This window comes from Podarcis vaucheri (genome assembly GCF_965113315.1).
Source record: "Podarcis vaucheri genome assembly, chromosome: 5".
In the NCBI taxonomy this organism is placed as follows: Eukaryota; Metazoa; Chordata; class Lepidosauria; order Squamata; family Lacertidae; genus Podarcis; species Podarcis vaucheri.
This window is the reverse complement of record NC_138763.1, coordinates 47,146,592-47,168,417: the sequence shown is the minus strand read 5'-3', so window position 1 is coordinate 47,168,417 and position 21,826 is coordinate 47,146,592. Positions and strand designations below refer to the sequence as shown.

General features: G+C 41.8%; 1 protein-coding gene across 15 annotated transcripts in view; it reads left to right on the top strand.

Moving 5' to 3' along the window:
- Positions 1-21,550, top strand: part of SH3PXD2A (SH3 and PX domains 2A) — a 248,555-nt gene extending 227,005 nt beyond the window's left edge. For all 15 annotated transcript variants that reach the window (XM_082225245.1, XM_082225238.1, XM_082225249.1 and 12 more), the window contains 5 exons: positions 8,494-8,611; positions 14,692-15,026; positions 16,664-16,713; positions 18,612-18,731; positions 18,874-21,550. In XM_082225245.1, the coding sequence (XP_082081371.1) occupies positions 8,494-8,611; positions 14,692-15,026; positions 16,664-16,713; positions 18,612-18,731; positions 18,874-20,760 (2,510 nt within the window). In that variant the 3' untranslated portion in view covers positions 20,761-21,550. The remainder of the gene's footprint in view (positions 1-8,493; positions 8,612-14,691; positions 15,027-16,663; positions 16,714-18,611; positions 18,732-18,873) is intronic.
- The last annotated feature ends 276 nt before the right edge of the window (positions 21,551-21,826 follow it).

Genomic DNA, 21,826 nt, shown 5'->3' with positions numbered 1-21,826 from the left:
ACTGTGTGTGTGTGCATTTGTGTGTGTGTGTGTTTGTGGTCTCCCTTTTTCCACCACTGTAAGGAAACCAAATGAGTGTAATTTGGGAAATGCTATAATATTTTGCTGCGAAAGCACTCTGCAAAGGGAAACTTTAATGATAGCTTCCTGTTGCAGCACAGAAGGCTTAAAAATAGCACAGCAAAACAAATCTATAACCAGGGCTCTAATATCCATAGGGGTTTAATCTGACAACACTCTTTTTCTCCTTCGTTCTTCTTCTTCTTTACTTTTCTCATCTTAAATGAACAAATAAAATATTTCCGAAAGACCCATGTTCAACTTTGGATGGCTTTACACCCCAAAGAAACCCCAACAACAAATAATAGCAACCCTTTGGAAAGTAGAGTCTGTAATGGGCAAAGCTTCAGCTGCTTGACGTTTGCAAATTTGGCTTCAAAACTGAAATGTCTGAATCTTTTGCAGAACCTGTAAATGCAGCAGTCCCCCTTTGACATTTGTCAGCTGGGTGTGTTCATTACATAGAATTAAACATCATAACTTGAGCATTTCCTGGGGGAAAGACATGCAAGAATTGTGTTTCATACATTCCAGGGACAGGAAGCACAAGGCATTAATACTTCTACTGCTTCTTCATTAGTGGTGTTTCCAAAGTTTTCATTCATTTTATGCAATACTTACACTCTCAATAAAAGCAGAGGTGCTCTTTCTTGGAACTGTCGCAGCAGGAGCCTTTTAAAGAAAGAAGAAAGAAAGAAGCTTTAATGTGCAAGATGCACAAAGCAGAGCTTTGATTGCGTAGTGATGTCACCCCCTTTATGACTCTTAAATCATAAATATGTGGGTTTAGATGTTAGTTTATTGTCTCATTATGATAGTCACAGTGGGATACTTTTTCAGCATGTTTTAGCTATGAGGGGGTGTAGCTGAGGTTTCTGAAGTCACTTGCTAGCCTGTGCTTATTGCATTATCTAAAGTCAAGTGCAAATCTCATTGAAATCCTTTGCCTAGCAGTTTAATATTTTCACCTCCAAAGCCTTAAAATAATATGGCTGTTAACAAGTCCCCTTAGGTGGGCTCTGAGCAGTTGAAGACCTGTAGAAAGATAAGGAATTGTTGCATGATTCTGAAACTGAGTTAACAAACAGAAAGATATGGCTGCATACTGTTTTCCCAGCAATTCAAAGTTGGGCCCATACCATAGTATGGTGGTAGCTGCTTGCACATGGATTTGGCAGGCACCATTCCATGGTGCAGCTGCCATAACAGTGCAGGAAATGATAGGGCAAAGTACCTGCACAGATCAGTTTCATCCACAGCCACTGTACTACTATAACATATATGGGCTTAAAATATAGACCTTTTCTAATGGCATATTTACACTTTCAACCAATAAAACACTTTTAACTGTCACGGCTTCCTCTAAAATACATGTGGGTGGGCACCTAGACACTCTCTGGGCCCCAGAGGGCCCCATCCACTTTTGCTGCTGATCAGCTATTCACCTTTCCTGTAGTTTCAAGGTGATCAAGGGGACAGGGTTCAAGAGAGGTGTGTGTTTGTGTTTAAGAGTGAGATGGAGTAAAGGCAGTGCTGTTTTCCTAGAAAAAGGTGCTTGAACTTGCCACAAACACCTCCCTTGTTCTTAGAATGGCAATGGGACCCATCTGAGTTCTGGCTGAAAAAAAGCCCTGAGTAAAGGCAAAGCTGGTTCTGCCCACCTCAGGGTCTGGTCCTTTCCTCTGCCACCTATTGTCCTTGTGGTTAAAAAGCTTTCTCCCCACTGCACTGAAGAATCTTAGGAAATATAGTTTAATTGGGGTGTGACAATGATCTTAGACAGTTTCTATCCCCCTGCCGTTAGCACAAAAGAGGGCATAACTACACCAGTTCAGCTCTGTGGTTCAGCTATCCCTTAAAAGTCTGAGTTCTTGGTGATGACTGCGTCTCCCCACAAAGGAATGCAATTTCTCCTATTGTGTGATGTAGTTTGTTTGCTTTTTGTTTTTGATGGCTCAGCATGTCCTAAGTGTGATAAAAGGAGTCCAAAAGCAGTACTGTAATCCTAATGAAACAAGGCTGTGGTTTTGTTGGAGTGTGTTGCAGTCGTGTCCCTTGCCAACATCTCCAGAAAACAAAAAATGAAGTATGGCTCTCTCTGCAGAGGTTTTCAAGTTTTCTCAGTGCCAGTTGAGCCACAAGCTAATGCTGATAACAGCATATTCAGATTGAATGTCATCAGCATCCGGAGCAGGGAGCAAAAATGGCCCTGTTGAATTGCTGTTATCTCCTCTGCCTGCCTTCTTAAATGTGTGTGTGTAAAACTTCATAGGTGGCCAATAATCTTTTCAGAGCTCCTCAAGCTATATCCAGTCCTTAAGTTGAACTGATGATACCACACTATAATTCAGACCTACTGCTGTGCAAATTAGGAAGGAATTTCAACCATTCAGTTGTACGATTGGAAATCAATTATTTATATTTCAGTGTGTTTCCACACAGACTGCTGTCGATGCAACTGAGTTCCAACCCAGATAGTTACCATAATGTGTGAACTGGCCTGGGATCTAGGGAATTCTGGCAAACAACCTTATCTTACATTATATTCTGGACACCAGCCTTCAATTAACTGAGAAGGTGGGATCAGTCTGCACCAGATAGCAGGGAGCCTTTTTCTTTCTGTTTATTTTTTTATTTTTTATAAAATAATATTTATTACTTTTCCAACAATTTAAACACTACAAAAAAATGAACAATACAATACAATACAAAAACACTACATAACACTAACACATTAAACTAACAAAACAAAAATAGTTTAAAACACATCAAACAATTTCAATATCTTATCTTTCATTCACTTATTTCCACGACCTCCTCACACCTCCCTTTTTGTATTCCACTTCTGTTAATTGTTTCAGCAATTCCTTTCCATCTTCCTCTGTTTTCTATCCTATAATTATCTTAACACATTCTAACCTTATTTTTTCCTTTAATACTCTATTAATCTATTTATACTTAATTCCTTATAACATTTCTACTAAAGCCATATAACTTCATTCCAACATTTTTCTAACATTCATTAATTTTACAGTATTTCTGTAAATAGTCTTTAAACTTTTTCCAGTCTTCTTCCACCGACTCTTCTCCCTGGTCTCGGATTCTGCCAGTCATTTCCGCCAGTTCCATATAGTCCATCAACTTCATCTGCCATTCTTCCAATACTTCGCGATGAGTATTCTTGCTGCTGTTGTTGCGTACATAAAAAAAGTTCTATCCTTCTTTGGCACCAATTGGCCGACCATGCCCAGGAGAAAGGCCTCTGGTTTCTTCAGGAAAGTATATTTGAATATCTTTTTCATTTCGTTATAAATCATCTCCCAGAATGTCTTAATCCTTGGGCATGTCCACCAAAGGTGAAAGAATGTACCTTCAGTCTCATTACATTTCCAACATTTATTGTCGGGCAAATGGTAAATTTTTGCAAGCTTGACTGGTGTCATGTACCACCTATAAATCATTTTCATTAAATTTTCTCTTAGGGCATTACATGCCGTGAATTTCATACCTGTGGTCCATAACTGTTCCCAGTCAGCCATCATCATGTTACGTCCAACAACTTGTGCCCATTTAATCATAGCTGATTTCACCATTTCATCCTGAGTGTTCCATTTCAACAGCAAGTTATACATTCTTGACAAATTCTTGATTTTTGGATCTAACAATTCTGTTTCCAATTTTGATTTTTCCACTTGGAAACCAACTTTTTTGTCCAAATCGTATGCCTCCATTATTTGGTAATAATGGAGCCAATCTCGCACTTTGTTTTTCAATTTTTCAAAGCTCTGCAATTTTATTCTGTCTCCATCTTGTTCCAGAATTTCCTAGTATTTCAGCCATTTGGCCTCCATATTGAGTTTTTTCTGTGCCTTTGCTTCCATTGGTGACAACCATCTTGGGGTTTTCTTTTCTAACAAATCCTTATATCTTATCCAAACATTAAACAATGCTTTTCTAACAATATGATTTTTAAATGCTTTATGTGCTTTTACCTTATCGTACCACAAATATGCATGCCAGCCAAATGCATTATTGAAACCTTCTAGATCCAACACGTCAGTGTTTTCAAGAAGCAGCCATTCTCTCAGCCAGCAAAAAGCAGCTGATTCATAATAAAGTTTAAGGTCTGGCAGGGCAAATCCACCTCTTTCTTTGGCATCAGTTAATATCTTAAATTTTATTCAAGGCTTCTTGCCCTGCCAAACAAATCTGGAAATATCTTTCTGCCACTTCTTGAAACAATCCATCTTATCCAAAATTTGCAATGTTTGAAACAAAAACAACATCCTTGGCAACACATTCATTTTTATCACAGCAATTCGGCCTAACAATGATAACTTCAAATTTGTCCATATTTCTAAATCCTTTTTCACTTCAATCCAACATTTTTCATAATTATCCTTAAATAAATTCACATTTTTGGCAGTCATGTTAACCCCTAAATATTTCACTTTCTTAACCAATGTTAGTCCTGTCTCCTCCTGAAACTTCTCTCTCTCATTCACAGTTAAGTTTTTCTCTAAAACCTTAGTTTTCATCTTGTTCAACTTAAAACCTGCTACCTGTCTGAATTCTTGAATCAGTTCCAATACCCTTTTAGTACTAGATTCTGGCTCCTGTAGAGTCAATACTAAGTCATCAGCAAATGCTTTCAGTTTGTACTGTTTAGCTCCCACTTGTATACCTTTAACATCTTGGCCCTTTCTGATCATATTTAACAAAACCTCAAGTACCGATATAAAGAGCAATGGAGAAATTGAGCAAACCTTGTCGTGTCCCTTTCTCAATCTTAAACTCTTCTGTCACTACATTGTTCACAATTAATTTTGCCTTTTGTTCTGAATAAATTGCACCTATACCATTTTCAAAACCTTGACCTACCCCCATCCCCTGTAGATTCTTCTTCATAAAACTCCCAGAAATGTTGTCAAAGGCTTTCTCTGCATCCACAAATATCAAGACTGCCTTAGTTTTTCTAGAATATTAATTATATTCCTCATGTTGTCAGACAAATGTCTGCCCGGGAGAAAGCCCGCTTGGTCTTTATGAATTTCTTCTACTAACACCTTTTTTAATCTTTTAGCCAAAATATCTGCAAAAAAATTGTAATCCACATTAAGCAGCGATATGGGGCGGTAGTTCTTGAGCTGTGTCTTTTCAGTCTCTGTTTTCAGTATAAGTGTAATGTAAGCTTCCTTCCACGACTCTGGTGCCTTTCTCCCTTCCAATATTTCATTGCAGACTTCCTTCAATGGTTGTATTAACCATTCTTTCAAAGATCTGTAATATCTTGAAGTCAAACCATCTGGTCCTGGAGATTTACCTAATTGCATGTTCTGGATGGTCCCTTCCACCTCCTCATCCGTTATTTTGTAATTCAACATTAGCTGTTTTTCCTGAGAGATTTTGTGTAGTCCATTTATTTTCAGAAATCGATCAATGTCCATTTCATTCTGCTTCTCCTGTGTATAAAGTTGTTTGAAATACCTCTGAAAACACTTCCTGATCTCCACTGGGTTCTGTTTATTCTTTCCTTCCACTTTCAAATTCGTAATAGTATTGAGTTTTTGTCTTTTTTTCATTTGCCAGGCCAACAATTTTCCACACTTATTTGCCGATTCAAATGTCTTTTGCCTCATCTGTTTAATCTTCCATTCTGTTTCCTGATTCATCAGCTTTGTGTATTGCACTTGGTATAACTTTATCTCTTTCAGGATCTCCTGTGACTTTGGTTTTACTCTCAGTTTCTTCTCTCCTTTATTTTCCCCAGGATTTTATCCTTTTTTTCATTCTGAGTTCTCTTCTTTATTGCATTCTGTTGTATTAGGAATCCTCTCATAACCGCTTTGCTTGCATCCCAAATTACTCTTTTTTCCACTGTAGTATTCATGTTTATCTTGAAATAGTCTCTTAGAGTTTTTTGGGCCTTCTTGGTCTCCTCTTCATTCCTGAACAAAGTATCGTTCATCCTCCATCTAAAGGAACCAATTGGCGTCAATTTCATTTCCATCTTCACAGCATTATGGTCAGAACAAGTCTTGGGGCAAATCTCCACTTTGCTGAACTTCGGAGCCAATCCCCTGGTTACCCAGATTTGGTCAATTCTTGTCCATGTCATTTTAGCCTCAGAGAAGAAAGTTCCCTCTCTTCCCAGAGGGTTCTTCATTCTCCAAATATCAACTACGTCCATATTTTCAGTCATGTCAAAAAAGGTTTTTGGTAGTCTACCATCTTTGGTGACTACCTGTCTCTGTGCCTTGTCCATATTTGTAGACACCACTCCATTCATATCTCCCATCAAGATCATATTATAGTCCATGTAGTCCATCAGAGTCTCGTGTAGCTTCTTAAAGAACTCCGATTTTCCTACATTTGGTGCATAAATACCTATAATCAGGAATTTCTCTCCTTGTGATTGAATTTCAATTGCAACAAATCTTCCTTGGTCGTCTTTGGATATGAATTTCGGTGATAGGCTCTCCTTTGCATAAAGGACCACTCCTCTTTTTTAAACTTTATCTGATGAGATAAATTCTTGGCCCAGTCTTTTATTACTAAATATCTTCCTGTGTGGCCTTATCTTTCTGTTTAAAAGTACTGCTCTTACCTTTTGCTGTTGTCTCCACCCCTTCTATCTGTATTGACTTCCTGGGGATCTGAAACTTTGCCTACATCTAGGATCCTTTCTCCTCTCCCCTCTGTTTCTGCAATTCCAAGTGTATGGTTAGGCTGACAGCATAAATGGCTATCTTTTCTGCCAATAAAATCCTTGCATTTGCATGAGAAGCATTTTCACCACTATCTTGGTTAAAGTGGTATGTCTGTGATGAGAATCCTGGACTAATATACCGCAGTCAATATATTGCTTTGGATAAACTCCCCTTGCTCCTGAACATCAAATAGCAGGATATGGGTATTCAGACTCCCATGTGGGGTTGGGTAGGGAGACTTCAACAGAATGGCACAAGCAACTACCCAATGATAAGCAATAAAACCCCATCTCTTCCATTCTGTGAACAATTTAAACATTTACTTACTTATTTTGAAACAGAATATTTCCCTACTGTAATCCTCAAGCACAAGAGAGTTCACGCATTGTGGAAAATAGCAACAAGACTCCCTATCAGTTCCCCAAACACACATAAAGAAGAAGCACGTCATTTTGTGATCATTTCCGCTCTCTTTAGTCTCTGGATTCTGTATGCTGCTCACATGATAGCTGTCTGTGGGGCTGCCATTCAGATTAAAAAAACCCACCACCCTGCTATGTCCCAGTCTGGAAAATAAACAAATGAAAGATTATGAAACTGGCACTGGACAGGAGAGTAGTGTGAATGTTACACCAACTGTAAAATTAGAGGAGGAGTTGACTTTAGTGTGGAAAAGTCATTGATTGGTGAGTCTTTTACATGATCTGTTATCCCAAGAGGTCTTCCAAATTCACTGAAATGTCAATTTGAAACTTTGCTTATGTAATTAATTAGCTAGCATCTTAATATGCAGATGAGAGTCTCTGGGTACTTTGGAGGCATTTTCTTCTCCTGACTCTTGTTTTGGAAGGAGGTGGTTGTGGCTTGAGTTGGGGAGCTTGTGGCCCTGCAGATGTTGTTGGACTACAACTCCCATCAGTGAGTGCTAGCTGGGGCTGATGAGAGTTGGGACTCTAATCACATCTGGAGTGCCACAGGTCCCCCAACTGTGACCTAGTGTAGAGTTGGGTAAAGTTCATAGCAAGTGCACAGTTAGCTAAAATGCTTTGTGATTCCATGGCTTTGCAAAGACTTAATAACCTGTGGTGGGTGGATAAAATGGGACTTCTAGCACTGAATTAACGACGTTGATTTTTTAAGAAGATGCTTAGAAAGTGACACTTGCCTTTCTCTCGGGAGCACTGAGGTTTGGAGTGGAGTTAGGGGAGGTACAATATGATCTAATCATGAAAAAACAAATACTGGCAGCTTGGTGCTGCAAACTTGTATTATTTCTAGGAGTGTGAAGATGATAGGTCAGTCCATTCCTTCGAGCTGGAGTAGTATTGGTCCCACTCCAGCTTCAGCATTCAGATTCCAGTAATGCAATGTTTAACATAACCATGTGTGTGCTAAATGGAGCCAGCTGGAGCAAGTTCCTCCAGTGATGCTTTGCTACTCTGGCAGAGAGCTTGATTTTTGTCAATACCATATGTAGGAGATGGGGGAGACCCCTCCTCAGGGACCCTGTCTCATTTGTTGGCATTGACGGCGCAGGGCGGTGGCGAGGAGCTGATACAGGCATGCTTAGCTAATAGGTACAGGGCCTCACAAGCAAGACTCCACCTCTGCAATGCTGCCACATTTTAATTGCTGCGAAATCATTTTGAATAGCAATCAGGAAAGAGCAACAGCTGGGGCCAGTTTTGATCTTAACTGATGTTGCCCTCTCTTTCTTTGCTAGAAGAGAAATATGTCACAATCCAGTCATACACCAGCCAGGGGAAGGATGAAATCGGGTTTGACAAAGGAGTCACTGTGGAGGTCATTCAGAAGAACCTGGAAGGATGGTGGTACATAAGGTAAAGGTTTAATTAAATCATTCTGGTGTTGGCAGGCCTTTTGCTTACTAGCCTTGTGAACACGGCATCTCACAAGTTGCTTGTATCTAAGAAAGGACCTCAGCGTATTGAAAACAAAAATGCTGGTCAAGTTGTACAAAGCTACTTTAAATTATATTGAATATGTAGTTAAAATAATGAAGTACAATATATAGAAACGGGTGCGGGGAGGAAAAAGGCTTCTGGGGGATATGTGTGTCCTTCAAGTTGGAAAAAAATCCAAATCTTCTCTCGTGGGTGGTTGTTCTCTTCATTAATGATTGAGGTGAGCTGCTAGGGTCTCCCAGTTTGCAATCCTATGGACATTTTCCTTTGAGTAAGACCTACTGAGCACTGTAGGACAAGTTGCATAGGATTAATGTCAGCAGGTGTGATGTTTGATAACTTTGGAAAGTTGTTACCGTTGTGTGCGTGCGTCACTACAACACAAGTTATATGACAGCAACAGCTCAAATACTTGTTAATATGTGTTGGTCAATGAATAACCTTGTTTTGCTTTTGTGTTTGTTTATTTGCAAAAATAGCTGATAGACTATTTTAGAAGAAACGTTTTAGGGGAGTCATGAGGAAGCAGTGGTGTGTTAGGTCTCTGTGGTGCTACACTTTGGCCTGTAAAGCAGGTATCCCTTTAACCGCTGGCGGGGGGGGGGGGGGAGCAGTCTAATTTTCTCTTCTGGTGCCCTTAAACGACTAATTTCAAGCATAAACTGGATTTTCTTTTTTTAAAAAAAAAACTGGCACAGCTCCAGAAACATTAAATGCCACGTAAGCAGTATGTCTTTGCAGTGCTCAGCATAATAGACTCCTGTTGCTTGGTGATAGGAGAGGGATGAAAGATGCAATGTGTATAAAGCCATTCAAGTTTAACTGCAGCAGTCAGATAAATATTGGAAGCAAATCCTACTGAATTTAATGGGGCTCCCTTTCATGTAAGAGGCCAAAGGATTGTCGTAATTGAAAGAATGGTTGGACAAAGGTACAGGTTCCCTAAAGAAGATGTGGAATTCTGCTCCTTATGTGGCTTTATAAACAACCATCAAAGGGAGGGTACAAACCTGTGGATCCTGCCACATTATAAGGAGTTCTTTTAGGTAACTCTGGTGATCCCACCCCACCCTGGGATACTATGAACCTACCCCTTACTGCTCACTTCCTTTTGCATGTGAAACATATATTTTTCATAGTTTGTCATTTGCTTTGTAGTCTGGCCATCTTTAAGGCACTGGAGCTATGAATAATGGAACCACACAGAGTTCTATGTGTTCTATAAACATGTTCACTGTTGCATCTTCCTGATTAACTCTCCCATCAATAACAAATGAAAGCCGATAGAAGGGGAGAAGATTTCCAACGTGATGAGCAGGGAATAGCTGGCCCATTGTCAGCTCTACATTCTTCCCTTTTTAAATCATCCACGGGACTTTAATCCAAAGCCAAGGGTTCAGGAGCAGAGTGCACAGTTCTTTGCAGAAGGAGGAACAATATCACAAACTCCCCCTGATGTTATTGCTGAACTCCCTTTTTGTTTTTAAAAGTTTTTTCTGGTCACTGCCAGCCTTCCTTTTATCTTAAGGTCTGCAGAGGCCTAGAATCTCTTGCAGTCTTCAGTATTTTCATTGAAGAGGGAGACCAAAGCCTCTAATTTTTAGCAGTGTTTACATTTTGTGCAAATGGGGAAGGCATAAATGAAAGCAGGTTAGAGCCCCTGCCCCTGGCTCAGTTTCTCTGCCTCCTGGTGTTGGCTGTTTGGGATTATTTCATAGTTGGACGAAGGCACCTTGCATGCCAGAGACTCCTTTCATTCTGCACGTGCAGAGAAAAGCTATCTTTGCTGATGCATGCTCACAGAGATTCAGTCTAGGCTGAAGCCAAACTAGAAGGCCTTTAAAAAGCCTAGGAAGTATTCATCCTTATGTAGCAGAGGAAGCTTGGGGATTATCAGAAGAAGAAGAAGAAGAAGAAGAAGAAGAAGAGGAGGAGGAGGAGGAGGAGGAGTAGTAGTAGTAGTAGTAGTAGTAGTAGTAGTAGTAGTAGTTTGGATTTGATATCCTGCTTTATCACTACCCAAAGGAGTCTCAAAGTGCCTAACATTCTCCTTTCCCTTCCTCCCTCACAACAAACACACTGTGAGGTGAGTGGGGCTGAGAGACTTCAGAGAAGTGTGACTAGCCCAAGGTCACCCCGCAGCTGCATGTGGAGGAGCGGAGACGTGAACCCGGTTCCCCAGATTACGAGTCTACCGCTCTTAACCACTTCGCCACACTGGCTCCCTTCTGGTCCCACCCCAACTGTCCATGGCAAGACTTATCTCCATTGTGCATGTTTAGATGGGATCCACTACAATGCTATGGTTAACAAACCTGATTTTCCTAGACAGTGGATAGCTGACCAGAAGCTGCAGACTTCATTGCCAATATATCTACCTAAGGCATGGCAGCCTTCCATGGAAGAATGTGGTTTTGGTCCACAATAACAAGAGTCCTCGAATATGAAACAGGGATTTCCTAATTTGCTTTTTCTTTCTCCTCTGTTATGAATCGAGTTGAAGGCAAGAATGAATTAAAGATAAGATATAGTGCTTAGGCTGGTTCTGAACTGTGATTAAGAATGTCATGCTTCTAACAGCAACATCAGAACAGCAGATGCAGTCCACTTGACAAATGCCCCCATCTAAATCCATAGGATGTAGGTGTACATGTTGGTGCATGTTGGTGTACATACTTGGGGCCCTCTGACTCTCAGGGGGCCCTAATAATGAAGGTGATGGGGAAATGCACTCAAAAGTGTAGGGTGACCGAATGATTAATGGAAAGATTTATAAACAACGCTGCAAGCAAATCAGAATAAATGCTCAATAAACCAAAGTGGGACTATTACAGCTATCAGAACTTTTGCCACACAAAAAATGCTTGCAAGAATGCATAATCATAATGACGTATGTGTCACAAGAATAAGATAAGCACTAATAATTAGGTAATAAGTTCCACGTTAAAGTCTTTAATGTTCACCTCCTTAAATAATAGTTTCCAAAATACATGCTTCTGTACTGATTCTTACTTCCCCCTCCCCTGCTTTTCCCTTCCTGGTTTCCTTCCCTCTGGAGTAATTCCAGTATTCTGGAGCTGGAAAGCAGATGTTAATAGGGAAGAAAACGCTCAGACAAATGGAGGCCTCTTCCCCCCCCCTTTTCTCCCCCCCCCCCAGTGTTGTTACAGTTTGGATGCTAACTTTTCATTCAGCATTTAAAAAACTTTTTTGGAATTGCAGTGTAGCCACTTCTAATACGTTACCACCTTCTTGTTGCATTCCACTCTCCAGTGCATCTGAATGTTGTCCTCCCTCCCCTGCTCCATTTTCCTTTACAGTATGAATGTTGAGAAGGTTCACAAGTGGTTACTGTTCTAACCCTAAACTCTTAATTGAACTGTTGTCTTCCACAGCTATGGGAAACTGTGCAAGCAAATAGCCTGTCAGATAATGTGCTTAATGCAACTCACGGGGGATGAGAATGCAACTCACGGGGGACGAGAATCAGGGGACGTCTGCTTCTCCTGCTGCAGTTGTGCAAGGGAAGGAGGTTTGAAGCACATACACACACACACGGCTAGTGGTGGCAGGAGGAGGAGGAGTGGCCTGCCATTGAAGCTGTGCTGCCGCTGTATTCAACTCTGCCCCTGGCTTCTCCTGACACCCCCCCCCATTGCCCTTGAAAGCTGGCACCTCTGGCTTAATGAAATGGCTGCACCCTATTTAAAAGTGGGGGTTATAACTATTAACTGTTATAGGGACAAAAAAGCAAGAAACTGCTTCGGTGGATAAACCTTGATACTTGCTGCAAGATTTTGTTTGGCTTGCATTTTTGCTGCAATTTTTTGATCACGTAGAATGGAACAAGTTCCTGGGCCAGTCTTAGGGTTGTGCTATGCAAGGGAACTAGTACATCTATGAAATCTGAATGCAAGAGTGTAAGCACATAAGAATAAGCCTCCTGGATCAGGCCAGTGGCCTTTGCAGTCCAGCATGCTGTTCTCACAGTGGCCAACTAGGTGCCCATGGGAAGCCCACAAGCAGGACCTAAGTGCAGTAGCATTCTTCCCTCCTGCGGTTTGCAGCAACTGGCATTCAGGAGCATACTGCATCCAACTGTGCAGACACAGTATAGACATCATGGCTCACAGCACTGATAAACTTAACCCCTATGAATTTGCTGCTACCCAATTTTGGCAAAGCCAGTGACCTTTTTATCTTGCTCAGAACTCCTGTGCCTACTTGCATAGGCATATGAGAGTTAATCGTGGAGCTTGTCCTTAGATGCAACTAACTCCAAGCACTTCTCTATTTTTTTGTGCTGAGCTAGGCTTCTATGTTGTGATTACACATATGTAAAGCTCCTAGGAGCAGGATTGTTTGGGGGTAGCTGGATTTTTTGTGCCTAGCCCCCAATCATCTGCCCCTATTGCTCCTTAAGTGCAATGCTGTTTTAAACTTAGGTTACCAGACATCCCCGGATTTACAAATCAGTCCCCATACAAAATCCATTGAAGTCGAAAAGTATCTCCGGATCCATTGAAAAAAATGTGGTAACCTTATTTTAAACTGTTTGGCATCAAGGCCACTACTCTGATTTGCTTATCTTTCTGCAAATCACATTTTTCTTCCTTTAAAGCTGATGTGGGAAGATGCCTGCAGAGCTTCAGAATTAAATCTGAGCTGCTGCATTGGCTCTACATGGCTGTGATCCATTGAGGCTCAGGGGAGGAGCCTCAGCCATGGGGTGTGCCTACCTTGATGACAAGGGGGGGAGTGGTCAAAGAATCTTGTATTAATAGTCACTGCAATAATCAAAGGCTTTGTTTTTCTCCCCTGCTGTGCTCATTCAGACTCCCAAAAGGAGGGGAGAGAATTAAGAGTGCACTCATTTGACTAACCAGTCACATTGCTGTCCTCCTCTCAGAGTTGTTGAGCGAGTAAAAGTATGAGCCATTTGAAGAAAAGAATCTCATGTTAAGCCTTGTTTCTTCCAGTAGGCAGTTTCTCACTTCCTCAAGTTCTATTTTCTCTCAGCCCCTAGTCCCGAAAGCTTTGGTCAGCGGCAGTGAAGTGATCCCATTGCTCACTGCTGCCATTGGAGGGCTGCGAGAGGACTGCCCATGACAGTTGTAGAGTGTGGTGGAAATGGCTTTCCCATGCTGCTCCTATGCTCAGTTATCCAGAATGGAAGTGGCAAAACCTGGACTGCATGCCAGTAATAGCCTTAAGATTTTTTCTCCCATGTTTTTTGAGAAAGACATCTTTTGGATGTCTTCTGTGTTTGAGAGACCTGGAATTGTGAGTACTCTTTAACTAAAGTTGCTAGAGGGGGCAAAAGGGGAAGGAAGAATATTACAGAAGAGTAGGTTATATTTCTGCAACTAAGCCCATGGCATTTGTAACTCCATCTGATTTTAAGTCCTTGTGAGCCCTGATTCAAGGTAAACTTTATTATTGGGTTAGCTCCCCAATGCTGGGGGTGCTTCCAGATGGGCATCAGCGTTCCCTTGCATGCTTCCCCCCCTCTTTCAATGTCCACATGGAATTGTTGGCATAAAAGTGCCAACCCACCCCCCATTTTTCCCTTTCCAGGGAATATCCCCAAGTCTAAAAACCCCTTCTCTAACTACCCATTTAGTGATATCTCAATGACCTCTTTGCAAATTAAGAACTGCCTGGGAGCATCCAGGATCTAGCAACTATTGGGTTTTGTATTTCCAAAATAGGATTCTTGGAGCACACTTACCAGTTGCTATGCAGCTAGGGCTGATGGGATTTGGAGTTTAACCATAGCTAGAGGACCACAGGTTTATAATCTCTGCTTCATTTCAGTATTGCAGCACTGACTGGCAACTATGTGGTTATAGTCACATTCCATTAGTAGGGTTTTTTTTGCATGCATTTTAAGGTGTGCGTGGGGATTCTTATCCTATTCCTGTACATCATCCTGCAACACCATGTCAGATTTTGAGGCACGGAAAACTGAATCTATTTGCGTTTTCTATTTCTAGGTATTTAGGCAAAGAGGGCTGGGCCCCAGCCTCGTACCTGAAGAAAGCAAAAGATGACCTTCCATCAAGGAAAAAGAACTTGACGGGGCCAGTGGAAATTATAGGAAACATCATGGAGATCAGCAACCTGTTGAATAAGAAATCCTCTAGTGACAAGGAAACCCAGTCAGAAATTGAAACAGCAGAATCCCACATCACCAAGAAGGAAATAAGCTTGCCCATCTTATGCAATGATTCTAATGGCAATGCCATGATGACTCAAGACAAACAGGTTTCAAAACTGGCACAGGGTTCTCCAGCCATAGCACGGATTGCGCCACAAAGAGCTCAAATAAGTAAGGCCATAGTAGACTCCTAGCTGTTTATTTACTGCTGGGGCAGGTTGGAAGGGTCAACAACTTCTGATGGATTGAGGAAAATACTAGTTGAGAGCAGCTTCCTCAGCCCGGTTCTTCAGATGTTTAGGGGACTACATCTCCCATCAGCCCCAGCCAGCATGGCCCAGTGATCAAGGGTGATGGGTGGTGCTTTTATCTTGGGCTCTCAAAAGTTGTTGGACTCCAACTCCCATTATCCATGGTCATCTTGCCAAATGGTCAGGAATGATAGGAAATGTCATCCAACAACATATGGGGACCCCAGCTCATTCTTAAATCTAGAAAATGGGTGAATTTAAAGTTATATGATTATACCAATTAAGCCATTAAAAACTGTGATTGAAACGAGTGGTCTGTGAAAATGGAGTTGGCACAAGAAATATACAGAGGAGGAGGTAGGATAGATAGATGAATGCATATGATAGCAAGTCTTGCAGGGCAGAGTGGAATATTAATATGGAGTGCAGGCTACACCTGGCTAGGCCCCTTGGCTGATGTTTGTCTGCAAAAAGTCTGACAACCACCAGTCTGTGATTGATTGCTATGATCCTGAATGTGACATGATTCCTGCATAGACTCATCTTTTGGGAAGACATCTGACGCCCCCTTCTGGTGAACTGCTCCTAAAAGTCTAGATTTCTATATTAGCACATGGGTTTTTCAGTTGTTCACATCTGGAGTGATTGAAGAGGGGGCATGGAATCATGGCAGCAAGCTCTGCTTCAGTACAGTCACTTGAAGGTCAGAACAGAGCCCACAGAAGTAGAATCCTGTCAGGGTTTCAAAAGCCATGGAGAGAGTCATCTGTATTTACAGCTCTGTTTTCATAGGCTCCATACAGTTCTTACTTGAAGGTGTGCAGAATGGAGACAGGGGCCATATGGTGATCTTGTCCCCCTCTCTGCATGCAAAGATCACATGAAAGGAGCTCCATTGTTGTGAATAGCCATGCCATCTTTCTGGGCATCATAAAAAACAAGACAAAATTCCCATACTATGTTGGCTTAACTCCAAAAACCCACTGGTTTTATTTTGACTTCTTTGCACCTTGCCCCCACCATCAGTTCCATCCAACATAATTTGGCAAGATTAAAAGAATCATCTGTTTTAATTATTCTTCTCCCGTGTCTCAGATAAAGCAGATCAGTTCTGGCTTCAGCACATAGTAACCCTTTTGGGGTGGGGGCAGGTGAAGACCTTATAATTTGTCTAGACCTCTAGGCGCTTGTAGACAAGCCTTTGCCAACCTGGTGCCCTCCACTTGTTTTGCACCCCAACTCCCATCAGCCCCAGCCAGCACAAGTTGTAATCTAAAACATCTGGAGCTTGTGGGACTCTTGGAGAGTTGTCAGTCTTGTCTTTGTGCTCACTTTGCTGCTCTGTTGGTTTTCATAAGTATGTTATTTGTATTTTGTTTAAAAACATAAGGTGCCCAGGAAGGCTTTGCGCCTTAAAAATTGTTATTAAATTATTGTAATAAATTATTTTATTTTCTTGGACACATTAATTTTTATTTTAATTGCTGGCAGAACATTGAAGCTTGGATGTGCGTGTGCCTGTTCTGTTTAAATATGGAATATTTCTTCTCTCACTAGGTTCTCCAAATCTAAGAACCAGACCTCCCCCAAGAAGAGAATCTAGTTTGGTGAGTGCCAATTTCTTTTATACTTCCAATAGCACTTGCAAATATTTAACTTTGCACAAATGCAACACCTCTTAATCTGTTGCACTCAGGTCCCAGTGGAACAGGAAGGAGGAAAACTTTTGTTTTCCCAGTTCTGCATGTACTACTTTTATATTGTCTTTGGCCACATCCACACCATACATTTAAAGCACTATGATACCATTTTAAATGGTCATTGCTTCTCCCAAAAAATCATGGGAAGTGTAGTTTAATAAGAGTACTGAGAGTTATTAGGAGGCCCCTATTCCCATCACAGAGCTACAGTTTCCAGAGTTTCCTGGGAAGAATGATAGATTGTTAAACCACTCCCAGAATAGTAGCTCTTTGAGGGGATCTCCAAAAACTCTTAGCACACTTAAAAACTTCAGTTCCCAAGATTCTTGGGGGGAAAGAAGCGGCTTTTAAAAAGTGATATCCGAGTACCTTAAATATACGTTGTGGATGTAGCCTTTCTAACTTGTCAAAAGTTGTTTGGAGCTATTAGTGATCCATGAGCTACAGCTGTATTACAGAACTGAGTTTTAGTCCATCCCTCACATACTCCTGTCTCTTCATTTTGAGTTGTACCATATATAGGTTATAGTGTGAATATGTACGTGCAAGCTTCCACTTCTTTTAATGTACTAGACCAAGTTTGTCCTTAAAATACCTATTTTCCTGCTACACCCGCCTCTATCAAATGCAGGCCTGGATTTGCTCATTCCAGTGGCATGCCATTTTGTAAAGCATTTAATCTAGACAAATATAAACTATCCGATGAAGAAAGGCTCTTCATCCTGTTTCTCTCATCTGCCCTTTTTCCCCTTCACAAAAAAGGTGGGAGAAGAAATATACACTGTCAAAATGGTTTAAGCAATAGTTAAAAGGTTGGGTTGAATATAGATTCTTTCATTGTGTGTATTTGAATGTTTTCTCTGCGTTCTACCTCCCTCAGGTCTTATAATCTTGCTTGAGTGATTATAACTATTACTGAGGTGAATTATCAGTGTTGCCCTTAATGTAAAAAAAAAAAAACAACCCAAAACCTAGCCACCTCTGCTGTAGGATTTCTAAGGTAAAGGACCCCTGACCATTAGTTCCAGTCATGGCTGACTCTGGGTTTGCAGCGCTCATCTCACTTTACTGGCCGAGGGAGCTGGCGTACAGCTTCTGGGTCATGTGGCCAGCATGACTAAGCCGCTTCTGGCGAACCAGAGCAGCGCACAGAAATGCCGTTTACCTTCCCGCCAGAGCGGTACCTATTTATCTACTTGCACTTTGACGTGCTTTCAAACTGCTAGGTTGGCAGGAGTAGGATTTCTACTATGAAGCAATTTCCACTTAATATTTTTAAGTTGTTCAAGACTTGTGAGTTTTAAGCTGCTGTGCATCCATCCACATTATCCAGCCATTTAAAAACAGGGAATGGAGATGGCAGCACAGCAGGTATTCCTGCTTCAAGGGTTTTCGTCTTCTTCCCATTCCATAGGAAGTGGAAATCTCACTAATGTATTTGAATTGAGGAAGTTTAAAACTGACTGAGAGCTGCGTCACTGGACTGGTAACACCCATTCCCCTTGATTGGCCACCAGGTTTAAGGGATAGCTGGACTACAATTCCCATTATCCTTGGCGATTGGCCATGTCACTGGATCTGATGGAAATTGTATTCCAGCAATATCTGAAGGGCCACATCCTAGCTACCCCTGATGCAATGGGTTATGAGCTTTTAATATCTGGGCTGACGTTTATTCATCTCACTTCCTTGCTTAAAATGCAAGCAGCTTTCTTAAAATAAAATAAAACCTTAATTTCCCCTCTTTCCCTCTGCACCCTATTGCCACTTTTAACTGCTCTACTTATTGCTTTTTCTCACTGCAGGGCTTCCAGCTGCCTAAACCTCCAGAGCCACCATCAGTGGAAGTTGAATACTACACCATTGCAGAGTTCCAGTCTTGTATATCTGATGGGATCAGCTTTCATGGGGGACAAAAGGCGGAGGTAAGCCTAGAAAGTGAAACAATGAGTGATGGGTAGCTGCTCAACCTTAGGCAGAAATGTGACGGTAGCATAGATAAAAAATAATGTGCTATAGTTTTGTCCTTTTCCTCCCAAACTAATCTCTATGTTAATCCCTCTCTAGGTTATCGACAAGAATTCTGGTGGATGGTGGTATGTGCAGATTGGTGAAAAGGAAGGCTGGGCTCCAGCATCATACATTGACAAAAGGAAAAAGCCAAATTTAAACAGGCGCACAAGTACTTTGACCAGACCCAAAGTTCCTCCCCCAGCGCCTCCCAATAAATCAAAAGACTCTGAAGAAGGAACAGTTGCTGGAACCATATCTTCAGGAGATGCCCAGGACAAGCAAAAGTATGAGGAGCCAGAGTATGATGTGCCTGCCTTTGGTGCTGACTCTGAGTCTGAGCTGAGCCAAGGGGAAGATGGCAGCTTGGAGAGAGGCATGTTCCATCTACTCAAGCCTTCCCCTGTGTCATCCCTCCAAAGGGCAAAATTCCGAGTTGGAGAGTCATCTGAAGATGTAGCACATGAAGAGGAGACCATCTATGAAAATGAAGGCTTCAGGCCATACATAGAAGATGCTCTGTCAAGCAAAGAATCTAGTGGGGACTCTGATTCTCAAAGAAGTTCATCACTGTCTCTGATCCAAAGAAATTCTCCGTGTTCTGTTTCTCCCAAGTCTTCCCTCCTGAAGCCCAAAAGCGACAAGAGCATTCAGCCAAACCTTGGGAAGCCACACTACCCCCGGAATGAGGAGACAAAGCCAAGGTCCGCTTCAGACGTTGGTTTAAGTAGCATGCCCAAAACTGGCCTAAAGAGGGATACTGGGGAGGCAGTGTCTAGCAGGGCAAAACCAATGGTGAGACCAAAACCTTTCCTGAACAAAGCAGACTCCCAAAGCCAAGAAAGGATGGACATCAGCACTTTACGTCACCAGCTGAGACCAACTGGACAGCTGAGAGGCGGACTTAAAGGTTCAAGAAGTGAAGAGTCTGAAAGTCCACCTCGGACAGCTTCTGGAAACCCAGAAGAGTCATTCAGAAGAAGCTCTGCAGATCTCATTCCCACTCATTCCCATGCCATATTCTACTCCAGCCAGCCAAACAAGGCAGAGAATGAAAACAACTCCTCAAAATGTATCTATGTAACTACTGATTCTTACCAGAAAGTTCAAGATTCTGAGATCAGCTTCCCAGCGGGGATAACAGTGGAAGTTCTGGAAAAGCAAACCAGTGGGTGGTGGTATTTGAGATATGGCGACACAGAAGGCTGGGCTCCTTCTCACTGTCTGGTACTGTCTGATAGCCAGCAACGGGAAACCACTTCGAATGAGGCTAACATCTCAATGGCCAAGAACAGAAGGAATGAAAACAAATCCAACAGCTTGGAGAAGATAGAGAAGAAGGTCCAAGCACTCAACACCATCAACCAGAGCAAGAGAGCAACACCTCCCATTCCCAGCAAACCACCTGGTGGCTTTTCTAAAACATCTGGGTCTGTCAAATTGCGGAATGGGGTTAGGCAACTAGCAGTGAGGCCACAGTCAGTGTTTGTCTCCCCACCACCCAAGGATAATAACTTGCCTTGTTCCCTGCGTAGGAATGAGTCTCTTACTGCCACAGACCACCTGAGGGCAGTACGCCGCAACTCTTCTTTCAATGCTGCCCAATCTCAGACTAGTGATTCTAAGATAAAGCACACTGATCGGCTGGGTTCTGAGGGGTCTGAGACAAGTTCCTACGTATCTTCTGAGCGCAATGGAATCCCAGTGTCCACAGTCAGGCCCAAGCCCATTGAAAAATCCCAGTTCATTCACAATAACCTTAAGGATATCTACATCTCCATTGCAGATTATGAGGGGGACGAAGAAACTGCTGGATTTCAGGAAGGTGTCTGCATGGAGGTCCTGGAAAGGAACCCAAATGGTTGGTGGTACTGTCAGATCATGGATGGAGGAAAACCTTTTAAAGGCTGGGTGCCCTCGAATTATTTGGAGAAAAAGAATTAGAGTCTTTAAATTCCATTATTTATACTTTTATACTGTGTACATACGGAAGGAAGGGGGAAAATACAATGATTTTATTCCCTTTTTATTCTATCTAATATACAAGGGACTGTTGATCTGACCTTTGCTATGACCAGCAAGTCTGCCGTCTTTGAGGGTGTTTGAAGGAATTGGCTTGTTCAGCAAATATCAAGGAAAAAGGCAGCTGGAACTAATGGCATTCTCTTTCTGTTTTGGTGAAGACTTTCATAATTTTGAGTGCAACGTGGTTCACTATTCCACCATCCTGGTTGTCATAAAAGGAAACCAAATGTGTGCCTTTTACAGTATAGTTTGGACCTCTGCATCCACTTGCGAATGGTGGGGACTTTGGTGCCAACCTGGACATGTTAAAAAAATCAGCTTGTTCATTTCTTCCACATGGAGTGTGCAAAAGTGTTTCCAAGCTGTGGGTGAGTCTCCACCACCAGCAAGATATCTTTAAGTCAGCAGAGCAAGTGGGGAAACTCAAGAAATCCAGTGTTGGCCCTCTGCTATCACATTCTTGTCTCCAGATTGAAGACTTGAAGCTTTTTCACTGTGCATTGCTAGTACCTGACATTAAGTGCATATTGTCAGTTTCCCCCAATGGCATTGGTCATGCTTCTGTCCTGTGGTGATCTCTGTGTCAACTGTTTGGGGAGAAGGGGTCAAGTTTTTTTTACTATTATTATTGGAATTAGATGTGTAGTCAAACTTTAATGTGGTTCCTAGGTGTTTGTATGCACACTAAAAATTATGTGTTTGCAACACACCTCTTGTGCAAACTTATTGGTCTCAAAATTTAATGTTTTATTTTGAGGTTCTTCTGAACAACCAATACTGAAAGTACTTTGAAGGGGTTTGTCACATACTTTGCCATCCAGAGCCTCATATTGGACTATGAAGCAGCAAAGTTTCATCTGAATGCAGGGAATATCAGTTGTCTGTAGCTTAAAAGGGGAATCTGCTGTTCCACAAAGCCCCATTTGCTGGCTCATGGACCATCATGGGTTTGGCTCCTTGGCCGTCCATAAGCCTTTGCTAGACG